The sequence below is a fragment of the Trifolium pratense genome, linkage group LG6 (genome assembly GCF_020283565.1).
Source record: "Trifolium pratense cultivar HEN17-A07 linkage group LG6, ARS_RC_1.1, whole genome shotgun sequence".
NCBI classification, from domain to species: Eukaryota; Viridiplantae; Streptophyta; class Magnoliopsida; order Fabales; family Fabaceae; genus Trifolium; species Trifolium pratense.
Genome location: NC_060064.1, coordinates 22,855,168 through 22,869,028, shown reverse-complemented (window position 1 = coordinate 22,869,028; position 13,861 = coordinate 22,855,168). Strand labels below are relative to the sequence as shown.

Here is a 13,861-nt window from a genome sequence, read left to right as displayed (position 1 = left end):
TCATTATAAAATATAAAATAATAATAAAAATAGTAGAATATAAAAAATAATAATAATTCATTCCAATAAAATAATAATAACAATAATTATAATTTCGAAATTTATAATAAAATATTTTAAAATCTATTATTATTTTAATTTATATTTGAAAAAAAAAACTTTTATAAAAAAACTTGCACGGAAATAATATATTAATTTCGATTTAAAATTATTTTAATTTGAAATAATAATAATAATTTATTTTTTTGTTGACGGAATTTAAATATGAAGATTAATATTTGAATTTGAATGTTTCCTTTTTTTTTATATAGAATGTTTCCTTTTTTATTAAACGAAATAATTGCAATTCAGTAACAAAAATAATGACTATTGCTTACTATATACAACACTTTAGAACAATTCATTTTGTAATAATGAAAAAAATAAAAAGCATTTTATCCAGAAACTTTGGATATTTCTTTTTTTATCCAGAACACATCTTTACAGTTGGCACATATCAATTTTATGAAGGTAATTAATTGCAAGATTAATGGTCATTCTTGCAGATCCCTTGGATAATGATCAAATCAGTTGAGACCTGCAAATGGGTTGGACTGGACAGTTTTTTCTACCTTAATCCATTTTTGTTTATATTGTACTTTGGACAAATTTTTTTTTATCATTAATTTTATTAATCACAATTATTAATAGATTTATTAATCTATTATTATATTAATCACAATAATAATCTTTTTGCTGTGTTGGAATCCATTCATGCATGCATCAAACAAAGATAAAATTCAGAGTATATATATTTATTTTTTCGTGACTAAAAATGTATATCACATTAAAAAAAATTAAAAATAATTCTTGACTTAATATGTATATCACATTTGACAAAAATAATTCGTGACAAAAAATGAATATCACATTGAATATATATTTTGATGATATTACCTTAATAGCAGTAACTGATGATACTACCTTAATTTTTTTTTTGATAAGAATGATACTACCTTAATTAGTTACCTTGTTTGTCTTGATTTTAAATAATTGTACATGATTTCCTACCTTGAAAACAAAAACAGAAACTTTCGATATTTCTTTTTTTATCCAGAACACATCTTTTTGAAGGAAATATATCTATATTGTTGGTAAATATAAATCAATATAAAAAAATTATTTATATTTATTTTACAGGCATGAATGGTCTCCAAAAAATTCATTAAATATATATATTGAATTTAAAATATAAATCAATATTAAAAATTTATTGACTAAATGTATTGTTTTTTTTTATTATGTTATTGTGTGCAAAAAAAATGTGTGAAAGATTAATGACTATTGTTGAGGGTCAGTTGGATGTAGACTGTATAATTATTCGGCCGAAGCAATGGACCATATTGAGACTGTTAATGGACTGAACAGTTCCTGTAACAATGTGCATATGAGCTGGACAGCTTTGGACTGATTTGTTGTAGAATATTAGTAGAGTCATTAATTGTAATAACCACATTAAATGTCAAATGCATGAGGAGAGGAGAGAGAAAGGGAAATAAGTCTGGCTTTTTACATATTATAGATTAGTTAAAAAATTACTAAAAATGGTGTACCAATGAGAGATTTTATATTAATAACCTATGAAGCACGGACTCCGACACGGACACCACAACACGACACGGACACCACGACACTACTAATATAAAAAATATAGGACACGAACACCGCTACATATTTATAAAACATATAAATTGAGAATCAAAATATATACATGTAAATCTAATTTGAGCAAGTTATTTTTTTAAAAAAAGTTTTAAAACAAGATACGATAATATTTTACCTTTATTTATCCATCTACGATCGAAAAACTAAAAATATCGTAATCAAAGAAAAAATAATTATTTTTGGGACACTTGTCTGACACGTATCATGTGAGTGTCTTACAGGTGTCGGACACCGATCAAATGAAAAATTGAATTTTTTTTCCGACAGCGATGAGCTATCCGACACGTGTCGGACGAGTGTCATATGAGTGTCGGACACCAACACGTGTCGGACACCATGACACGCCTAATCATAGAGGTGTCAGTGCTTCCTAGTTAATAACACTATCATTGTTTAGTAAAAAATTATCTTTGTTAGGAAGAATGTACAACTCACTAATTTCCATCGACCAAACAAATAATACAACAAATCCATTAATCATAAATATATGCTAAAGAGGTTCAATATCAATTTCTACATGGTATCAGAGCCTCTCCACGATTCGTTGGGCCGCCTGCTATCAATTTTGATCGGGTCATCCACCATTTACATCTGTACCTCAAGCTCAATAGCGCGGGGCGCGAGGGTGTGTGTTCAGAAGTCCCACATCGGTTGCGAGATGACCTGAATATGTGTTTATAAAGTAGAGGCAATCATCACCTTACAAGTCAGTTTTGTAATGATGAGTTAGGCACAATCCGTTATTTGGTTGGTTGAGTTTATTCAAGAATTGTCCTTATCCGCGTGGTTTTTCGGATAGGTATGGGCTGGTCCTCTTTCAGGATACAGAGTAGCAGTTGTGTTGCTTAATAGAGGCCTTGGGCGAATGGCTATTACAGCCAATTGGGATGACATTGGCATTCCTCCAAAAAGTGTTGTTGAAGCAAGAGATCTTTGGGAGGTAAATAATTGTAATTTATGTTGTTTTTGTGTTTCATTCTTCTTTGTTGGATATTGAGGTTACAATTTTACAAATAGGTGTTAATTTCTGTTGATTGTTATGGATGCAGCACAAGACATTGGAGAAACATTTTGTGTAAAATGTACGTGCTGAAACCAGTAGCATGAGTTCTACAGGACTAAATCAGATTTAAAGTATGTTTGGATTCGTTATGGGTTGGCTAAATTATGGTGAATCATCGTAATTTTAAAAAAACTATACTTTGGTGTTTATACAAAATTACGTGCATGTCATTGTAATTTCATCAAACACAGCTGGTTCCAATCATACACTTACTTAGATTGAAGTTTTTGGAGGCAACGTTGTAAATTGGAAATAAGTTTGTTTTCGAGTAAAATAAAATGTCAACTTTTTTATTTGAACGGCAAAATATATTATTATAATAACTGGTTTTTGCACAAGATAAATAGATATTGAGAAAAACGGAACTACAAAACAAATCCGCCATATATTCTTAAGTTGAGAACTTAATTACATATTACTATGAAAAATCAAAGTTAACGTTAGAACTTACATATTATGCATTCCACAATAGTTTTACAAATGGACAATAAAAATCAATTGTGCAAGTTTGGTTGAAAATAAAATTAATATAATAAAGAAAATCATGGGACCAATTTTAGAGAATCCACAAGGCTGTTTGTGACATACAAACTTATGCTTCACGAGGCTGTGACAAACAATTATTTAATTCCACCAACCATGTTTTGATGCATTTATTTATTTACAAATTTTACATAGTCCTTTTGGTAGAATTTTTTTCTTTTTTTAACGGCAAATATAAAATGTAATAGAGTTGTAATGGAATTCCTTTTTTGTTTTTTTGACAAATGGGATTCTTCCTTAAATCGAAAGTATGAAATCATGTAGAGAAATTTTCAACCATTTTAAAGAAAGCATGACAAGGATATGAACTACTCTTTCTCGGGCACCAATTTTTTTTTAACGGCAAATATATTATTATTAATAATTAGATTTTTGCATAAGACGAATAGAGACTCGTAAAAGAGGGGCTACAAAACAAAGTTGTCAGGCACTAATTAGTATGACCAATAAATATATAAAAGACATTTGCATCGATTAAAATTGATGTATTTTATGATTTTTAAAAATGATGTATGTATTTAGAATTTGGGTCAAATAAAATAACTTTAGTAGACTAAAATATCTCATATATTTAGGATGGGAAGAAGTATAATATATATTTATTAGGTTGTACTTACATTGAATTTGAAAATATTTTCTTTAACGGCAAATATATTATTATTGATAATTAGGTCTCTGCATAAGACGGATAGAGACCTGTAAAAGAGGGGCACAAAACAAATGTGTCGTATATAAGCGGAATACCAATGAAAAAACCAAAACACCAATGAAAATACCAAAACATACATCACTTAATAGAGATCCACTTCTGATCTCATTCTTAGAAAGACACTCCTCGGTTTTTGGACAATCGGAGAAGACATCAACCCGATCCATATGGATGTCAGTAGACACTAACTCTCGGTTCGAATCAAAAGTGATCGGCTCATTAGAATCTAAAAAACAGCTCTTGAGTCAAAAGTTGATGGGTCACCGGTAGAAAAAGAACCTATGTAGATAAATCCCGGCTCACAGACCGCCTCCAAATAGTCAACACTAACGCGATAGAGATCAACCAAATACAGAGAAACCTGAAAATCTCAACAGATTTTTTTTTGGTTCTCACCCTCTGGTTCCTAGGGAAAGGGGGCCCTAGTAGTCCAAAGTTCGGGACGAGTTCTGGTATCAAGCGATTTCAGTCTCCTCCCAAATGCAAAATCTCAACAGATTTAAATATAATAATAATAATAGCATGTTAGGCCCACCTATAGCATATAAATAGAGAGACATTCTTGCATAGGCATAACACATTTAGGCACAAACTTAGGCACACAAACATCAATCAAAAAAATTAAAAGAAAAAAAAATGGTCACATCAATTAATATAATTTTGGTTTAATTAGTAAAATGGTCCCTTAAAGATATTTTTGGTTTAAGATTGGTCCCTTAAAGAAAAAAAGATCCAAATAGATCCCTTAAAAAAAATGTCTGAATAGGTCCCTTAAAGACATCTCCGTTAATCAGTTTGGTCCCTAAAAAAAAGTCTGAATAGGACCAAACTGATTAACGGAGATGTCTTTAAGGGACCTATTCGGACATTTTTTTCTTTAAGGGACCTATTTGGACCTTTTTTTCTTTAAGGGACCAATCTGAAACCAAAAAAGTCTTTAAGGGACCATTTTACTAATTAAGCCTATAATTTTAATCATATCTTTTTTAAAAAAATTTCACTTATGTGAGTGTGCCTAATAATAATTCATTTGTGCTTGTGCCCATGTTAGCATTTCTCATAAATAGAAATAAAGAACTAATATGGTGTATGACACATGGTTTAATTATATTTCTTAATCATGTGGTATATGTAGAGCTGTCAAAATGGGTCTGCTGATAGGCCGGCCCATTAGTCCATGGGCTTGGGTGGATCGGGTCTCAAAGAACCTAGCCCAAATGAAATTGGGTCTTTTTGGCCCAAGCCCATGTAGCTCAAAATAAAATTAGGCTGAGTTTGGCTAGTCCATTGGGCTTCGGGCCGGCCCATTAACGAAAAATTTATATCATTTTTGTAAAAATAATATCAATTAAAACATAAAAAATTATCATCTAATTGAAATTTTATTATAAAAAATATAGTTAAATGTGTAAACATAATAAAAAGGGTCATATTTACCTAAAACTCTTTAAAAATTTAAGTTTATAATTTATTAATTTGATTTTATTTCTTTTATAAGAATCAAACTTGAGTTTAATTGACATTTAGTGTTGATGTAAAAATTATTTACACTTGCATACAATTATATCTCAATGCGTGTAGGAAAATATATGTTATATGAGGAACTAATACATCAAAGTCAGGCCCAGGCCCATTAGCCCACATAGCCCATATGGACTAGGCCAGGTTTATAAATGTGTAGCGCAACAATAACTAGACCGGATTAGGCTAGCCCATATATATTGTCTGGCCCACTAGGCCGGACCGGGCAGGGTCGGCCAACCCATTCGACAACTCTATGCATATATATATATATATATATATATATATATATATATATATATATATATATATATATATATATATATATATATATATATATATATATATGTGTGTGTGTGTGTCTCGTCTCATGCGTGTAGGAAAATATATGCTATATGCATCACAAGTGTGCTAGCAAAATTCATGTGGATATCCATGAGTTCTTTGTAATAAGTAACACATAAAATGGTGAAATGATACTAATTTTACCCTATATATGTTACTATAGACAGTTTCTCGGTTTACACCCTAAAACAGTGAGTTTTATCGGTACGCGGAAGCACAATTTTGATGATATCGAAAGAACACTTTTGATGAGACTAAATCTTCTCCGGTGAATAGAGAGATCCTGTGAAATCTTAGCCATTCAAACTAAACAAATTAATATTAAAATTAGATGAGATAAACATTCAATTGTGTGGATGGAAACTTGAGAAAAAGACACCCACTTTTGATTGTTATATATGATCATATAGAGGATTGAGAAACTCTCATAATATATACTATATGGTATTGATGCTAATCTTGGTAAATAACAATAAATGGCTATAGTTTGGATTTAATTTGGATCCAATGCAACTTAATTTGTTAGACTATTTTTAACGATGGATACTTATTTTTTAAGTACTGGTACTTAATAGATACTCTATTAAAATAAAATACAATTGGATACATAATAGATACATTTTCTTAAATAAGATTGGTACCTATATATTTCAATGTTACCTATAGAAGTAATCAAAGTCAAATATGTAGAACAGTAAAAAAAATCACTTAGTTTGGAGTTTGGACTATAATAGTATTATTGTCCTCTTTTGTTGGCTATAAAAAGTTATAAGGGACCCTTTATCACTCTCACTTCAGCTGAGGAAGTGAAGTGAATAGTAGCTGCTAAAGGTTATACACAAATGGGGAGAAAGATTGAATGTGTGATGGTGGTGGCTTTAGTGACCCTTTTGAATATTTGGTTTGCTTGTGTCGGTGCTTCATCATTAGAGAACAACAATCTCAGAAGAAACCTTCTTGCTAATGGTCTTGGTCAAACTCCTCCTATGGGGTATGTCACTATATTCCTTCTCTTTATTTGTGGAAATCATTGCACTTTATCAGTAAGAATGTTTTAATCAGCAAGGAGTATTAAGAGAATAAAATAAGAAAAATATTTTTAAATATTTTTATGTATTTTTCCTTCATATTTTTACATGCATCTAAGGATTTAGGATATTGAGGTTTTTATGACATTTCTTTTTCATATAGGTGGAACAGTTGGAATCATTTCAACTGTCAAATTAATGAAAAAATCATCCGACAAACTGGTATGTTTTTGGTCATTTATAGTTTATGTGATTTATGCACATATGATAATTAATTTATGAATTTATATAAAATTAGAGATTAATTGTTATGCACTGACAGTGTAAAACATTTTTACACATACATCCAATCAAATTACTCCATAGTACCACTTTTATAGGTTTGTTCCTGAAATATCACTACAAATTTTACAGTGCGTGATTTGATCGAATGCATGTGTAAAATAATTTTACGGTGTCAGTGGCTCAGTGCATAAAAATTAAATTCATGAGATTAAGTATACATGATCTGAGAAACTAACATTTGATTTTGTTATACATGCTTGCTAAATTAAGAAATTAGTTTGATTATAAAATTTGTGTATGGATTTACAGCTGATGCCCTTGTTTCTACTGGTCTATCTAAGCTTGGATACACTTATGTCAACATAGGTACATTATAACATTTAATTTTCATTTGTCAAAAAAAAACATTTAATTTTCAAGTATCTTATCATTATTTTTTCAATTTTACTTTGCAAAATATTATAAGCACATGCAATTAACCTTTATTCACAATTTTTCGGTGTTGCAGATGATTGTTGGGCTGAACTTAATCGCGATAATAAGGTATAGATCATATGATTTTCGCACGCTTTGTTCTCCTAATAGATTTTGAAAGTTATTCGCTTCAATTAAACCGTTTCTTCCAAAAATTGTTATATTATAGGGTAATCTAGTGGCAAAGAAATCAACATTTCCTTCTGGTATCAAAGCTCTTGCAGATTATGTTCACAGCAAGGGTCTTAAGCTTGGAATTTATTCAGATGCAGGGTACTTAAACAAAAATTAGCAACTTGTATTATTTTTTCATTACTTTAATTTCTAATTAATTTTTGTGCTGATCTTTCACAGGTATTTTACATGTAGCAAAAAAATGCCTGGTTCACTAGGTCATGAGTTCCAAGATGCCAAAACTTTTGCATCATGGGTACTTTAAAAATATTTGTTCATTTTGTAGTCCTTTTTCTTAGCATCTAATCTACCTATCAATAGCTATATAACAAATGGTTATTTTGTTTGATTATAGGGCATTGATTATTTGAAGTATGATAACTGTTTCAATGATGAATCAAAGCCTACCGTGAGGTAGTTAAAAACATATTTGCAACTTTGCATACATTGCTACTAGGCTATGTAACATCGACACTTCAGATTGAAGATATGTCTTTGGATGAGGTGTACATGCTTGTATCAGTGCTTCATAGACTACTGTAGTAGTTTCCCTGATATAGTTATCTTATAATTATTCAGGTATCCTGTTATGACTCGGGCTTTAATGAAGGCAGGTCGTCCAATCTTCTTTTCGCTATGTGAATGGTAATTGTTCTATTTTAGCATCGTATAACTTTTCCAATTTTAACTTTTAAGTACTTGCCTCTAATCAAACTTTATTTGTTTGTTAGGGGAGATTTGCACCCAGCATTATGGGGTGCTAGAGTCGGAAATAGTTGGAGAACTACTGGTGACATAAATGATTCATGGGATAGGTAAAAACCATGCACTCAATTTGTTGGTACTAGTTTTGAAATGTAAACAAGTGTGGTGTGTAATGTGTATCTTTAGAGCCATATGTTTATTTAAAAAGCGACTTATAATTAGTGACGAAGGTAGTATAATAAAATTAAGTTGTTTTATGCAGTATGATTACAAAGGCTGACAGTAATGAAGTTTATGCTGATCTTGCAAAACCTGGCGGCTGGAATGGTTAGAACTTCATTAGCATAATAACATTTTGTGAAACACATTTAGTTTGTATTATGGTTCATGATATAATTTTTGAGTCAAGATATACATTAAACATTTTAACTCAACAGATCCTGACATGCTTGAGGTTGGAAATGGAGGGATGACAAAAAATGAATATATTGTTCACTTCAGTTTGTGGGCCATTTCAAAGGTTCTATCATTCTCTTCTCTTCAAGTACCTTCTTCGTTAAATAGTTCAATTAAGCACTTATAGCATAAGCTCTTGTCATGTAAGTGCTATGTATAAACTATTTCTATAAATATATATATAATAAGGTCAACTTGTTTTCATACAAGTTATAAGCATTTTTTATAGCTATCCTAAAAATTTTAGGGAAATAAGCTGAAAACAACTTACGAACATGTCATGAGTTCTCTTTAACAGTCTCACAAATACTTAGTATGTTAGTAGATAAATTTAAATAAGTTAATTCAAACATGTCTTTGATTTATGTCAAAGTGTTTATTGCAGGCTCCACTTCTTCTAGGCTGTGATATTAGAAATGTGACTAAAGAGACCATGGAGATAGTCTCTAATAAGGAAGTTATTGCGGTTAACCAAGGTAATGCATAATTTGGGTCATTTTTTGATTTCCTAATCATTGTAATATGACACTGATATTACATTCTATCTCATATCACGATAGATTCGCTTGGCGTACAAGCTAAAAAGGTTCGGATGGAAGGTGATGCTGAGGTAATTTTTCGTTTCGAATACAACATACGATTTAGTCTCGACCACTACTTGTAACAAGTTGTATTCTCTGCTGTTAGATGGAGATCGAACTACTCATATTTTGTGTCGCATTTGTAAAACGCAATTTAATTTAGTGAAGTCAAAATATAAATCGTACAAACCAATAAATTGGGCTCAAGTGGTTAATGAGCTCGCCCTAAGACGAATTGTTCGGGAGAACCCGAGTTCGATTCCTGATAGGAAGAATTCTTGGTCAGACTTTACTTACCTCGCAGGGCCCTTTTCCCTGAGAACCAGAGGGTTAAAAACCAAAAAAATATATAAATAAATCATACAATCTTAATCCTGTAGTCAAGACTGCGACTGCATCACTGCGTGCTTTTTTTTGTTCTTATCTGCATGTTTTTTTTGGATAGATATGGGCAGGTCCTCTTTCGGGATACAGGGTAGCTGTTGTGTTACTTAATAGAGGCCCTCAGCAGAGTCTTCCTATTACAGCCAATTGGGATGACATTGGCATTCCTCCAAAAACTGTTGTTGAAGCAAGAGATCTTTGGGAGGTAAATTAAATGTAGTTTTGTATACATTCAATTTATGTTTTGTATTTTTATATACACTATGTCTCATTCTACTTTGTTGGATAGTGATGCTATAAATAAGGTTTTTGTCTTGATTGTTTTATGAATGCAGCACAAGACATTGGAGAAACATTTCATGAATAAGTTGAGTGCGACCGTAGATTCACATGCGTGTAAAATGTATGTGCTGAAACCAATAGCATAATGTTACTTAGATTGCAGGTTTTGGAAGCAGTGTTGTTAATTGGAAATAAGTTTGTTTATTTCTGAGTAAAATAAAATGTGAACTTGTATATGATCAGCTTCACTTTATTTAATAAACATTGTTCGTTCATATGCTTCTATTGATTGATGTTTTCTATAGCTTATTTTGTGTACAAAGCTCAACCAGTTGAACAGTTGATAACTTGATTGCATATTACTGTGAAAAACCAGAGTTAAGGTTAGACTTGGTACTTAATTAAATACATAGTTTTGCAAATGGACAATAAAAATCAACAAAAAAAAAATCAGACATAATAATTAAGGTACTCCCTTTTGTATGAAATAAAAAAAATCTGCAATTTATTTGTAACAAATCTTTTTCACAGTAATATATTAATTTTGTATTCGGACTCTATGATGACAGTAAATTATATAATGTTTTTAGTAGTATTTTAGGTTAGTTTTTAGTAGTTTTAGTAGTCTTTTGATAGCCAAAGCATGAAAAATACCTAAGGAATGAAGTTACTCGACTAAAAAGCAAGAGTTGAAGAAAATACACAAAAAGTAGCAAAAACCGAAGAAAATAGCTAAATATACCACATCGTACCAAAAATGTCATAACCGGAGCTACAAGTATCGGATCGAGGCCTGTGACCATGCGTTGGAAAGCTAAGACAAAGAGCTGCAACTTTCGTGTTGGAGGAAAAATCAAATTACTGAATCCATAGTGGCTACGATGGACTACATCGTGGCTATGATGAGAAGGAAACTTGGCCGCCAAGAAAAGAACAAAATCTGCAATTTATTTGGAACAAATCTTTTTCATCGTGCCACGCACGATGGCCACACAATGCATCCATCGTACCATGATATGCCTTAAAGACCAAGTCCAAGAAGCTATAAATAGAGCTTTCGTCCTTCACAATTATTCATTCAAAAGTTTAGAGAACTACAAGTCTCTAAGGAGAGCAGAGGAGGAGAAGGGAAGGAGAGCCAAAAGCTCTCTAGGAAGGCAATCTCCCATCATCGGGAATAGTTTTCCTCGCGCTTCAACGAGGTTATTTCGTATGTGTAATTCTTTAACTCTTGTTATAATTATGCTTATGAGTAACTAATTTTCTTAGGTTAGGTTTAGTAGATGAACTTCCCTCGAACTACTTGATCATGTAATTGGTTATTATATTATTGCAATTCCGTCTTTATTAATTATTTAATTATCATCTATGTTTAATGATTTTCATTAGTATACGTATTAGTGAAATTGATCTAGATATCGATTGTATTCGGGAGATTCTTTTGATATTCGAATTGATGATAATTATTCAACAGGGTTATTGTAGGGATACGTAACTTGCAGGCTATTCTAGGGATACATAGTTTTGCGGTTGTGACATTTGAATTAACGTTCTTTAATACTTTCATAATTACTCATCTCACCTAAGAGATTAGGGAGTTGTTAATAGTGAATAGGGTAATAAGACACGGGAGTGATTATTACTACTTAAGGGTTAATTCGTCGTGATGAACGAGACTTAATTTGAATTGTGAAATATAATAACAGGTTACCAAGTAGGGAAATGGAAGGGATTTGAAACAACCTAACTATCCTTCTTATCTTGTAGTGTTTCTTTTATTGTTCTTTTATGCTTTTAATTCCAACAAACTCGAAAAGCCCCCTACTTCTATTGTTTTAATCCTGATTTAATAATAATTGAATTGTTGCACACGCAATCCCTGTGGAGACGATCATACTTACTACTTTATTACTTGAACGATTTTGTACACTTGCAAAATAGTCATCACTCTACAATCATCTTAAAAAGTAGAACAATTAATGAGGAAAATTTTGGAAAAATAGCATTAAATAAAGTTGGTTTTGGTGACTTTTACTTATACTTAAGGCCAAAACTTTTTGTTGACTTTTGCTTGTAAATAAGGTCGGAGGGAGTAAACCCTATTACTAAATCGGAAAGGAGACGCTTCTGGCATCCTCCCACATCGTGTCCAAGGCTTGGAACTTTCCTTCTACTCGCTGGGCCCGATCGGCGATTTCATCCATCTCCCGCCAAAGGCTAACTATGGCCCTCACGAGATCCTTCACGTTATGCCCCTTCTGCAGAATGGTTGTGATATCTCCATTAACGTCCTCCTAGATCTCCCTCTTCCTCTTCTTGAGATTGGTTAGTTCCTCCTCCAGCACAACATTGCGGCTATCAACCAATGACCCAGCGTGAAAGGAAGCTGCCAAGTTTGCCTCAAGCATTCTCATGCCCTCCTGAGTACGAGCCATCTCGTCAGAAAGTGTGGAGGTGGCTCAATAGTTGTGGTTGTCATCTTCCTCCACTTCTCGAGGGAAAGAAATATCTGAAGGTGTGAAAACACAAGAAGGAGGGTTGAATTGTGGGCAGAGTAAACACAATATAAAAGATGTCAGAGGCAGAGAAAAGACGCAAGCAATTTTATATTGGTTCTCACAAAGCGAAAGTAGTCCAGTCCCCTTGCACTTCCAAGGGATTTCACTATAATCACACAAGATTACAAATGCTCAAGCACACAGCAAGAGACTTCTACACAATGCTCAAGCACACAACAAGAGACTTCTCAAACTTAAGAGTAAAATAAAGTTTGTAGAATAAGATACACAACTCAAGTAAAACCTTAAGATCAAATACAATGAGTACAAACAGACTTCAAAGTATTTTGAATGTGAATGAAAATCAAGGTTCAGAGGATGAGAGCTTGTATCAGAGAGAGTGTGCAATTGATAGCGTGCGCGTGTGATTCTTACAGCTTCAAATGTGAAGTGTTGAATATATAGTTCCAAGAATACGCTCCATGTGAATTATGACCGTTGTGCAAGGATCAGATAGCCAGTAAACGTTATCTTTGCAGACTGAGATGAAAGCAACGTTTGCAGACCAAAGTGGTAGTGAGGTTTCTCTACTTTGTCAAGGCAGAAGGTGTTTATACCAAACAGGGAAACTTCACAGTTTGACTTCTAAGCTTTCCCAGCATTGGAATAAGGTTGATAAGCTTGATTATCCATTTGAATAGCTTATGCCAATCTTGAGTAAGGTCCTTGTAACTTGGCTCCAACGTTCTCTGATTTTGCACTGACATGAAAGTAACATTTCATAGCGCAGAGAACTAAACATCTTCTGAAGGCTTCTTGCTTATGAGTACTATAACTTCAGAGAGCTTCAGAGTCAAAAAGTCTTCCAGAACTTCCTTGCTTCTGAGACCTTATCAGAACATGCCTTTTCAGAGCATGTACGTTTTCTTCAGAACTTAAGATCATCAGAATTTGCTTATAATGGTCTTGCACACTAGATTGAAAAATTAGTACTTCAATTGTACATTTAATACTTATTGTTATCATCAAAACTTTATAGATTTAAAACTTGGGGTTTTAGAACCAATTTTGTTCCAACAATATCTATAGTGGAATGACGCTTTATGCGT

The 13,861-nt window shown here is 32.2% G+C and overlaps 1 protein-coding gene across 1 annotated transcript; it reads left to right on the top strand.

Moving 5' to 3' along the window:
• Window positions 1–6,351: 6,351 nt before the first annotated feature.
• LOC123892852 (alpha-galactosidase 1-like) lies at window positions 6,352–10,529 on the top strand. Its single transcript, XM_045942735.1, has 15 exons — window positions 6,352–6,876; window positions 7,077–7,135; window positions 7,508–7,564; window positions 7,707–7,741; window positions 7,842–7,945; window positions 8,027–8,102; window positions 8,202–8,260; window positions 8,426–8,491; window positions 8,578–8,661; window positions 8,814–8,878; window positions 8,989–9,071; window positions 9,393–9,483; window positions 9,568–9,617; window positions 10,034–10,177; window positions 10,308–10,529. The coding sequence occupies exons 1-15, from the start codon at window positions 6,728–6,730 to the stop codon at window positions 10,398–10,400; spliced, it is 1,215 nt and encodes a 404-aa protein (XP_045798691.1). The 5' UTR covers window positions 6,352–6,727; the 3' UTR covers window positions 10,401–10,529.
• The last annotated feature ends 3,332 nt before the right edge of the window (window positions 10,530–13,861 follow it).

Excerpts from the sequence above, each read along its gene's own strand:
- LOC123892852 (XM_045942735.1), top strand. The coding sequence starts at position 6,728 with ATGGGGAGAAAGATTGAATGTGTGATGGTGGTGGCTTTAGTGACCCTT. Across the intron at positions 7,946-8,026 it reads GGAATTTATTCAGATGCAGG|GTATTTTACATGTAGCAAAA; the intron begins GTACTTAAACAA and ends GATCTTTCACAG. Across the intron at positions 8,103-8,201 it reads CCAAAACTTTTGCATCATGG|GGCATTGATTATTTGAAGTA; the intron begins GTACTTTAAAAA and ends GTTTGATTATAG.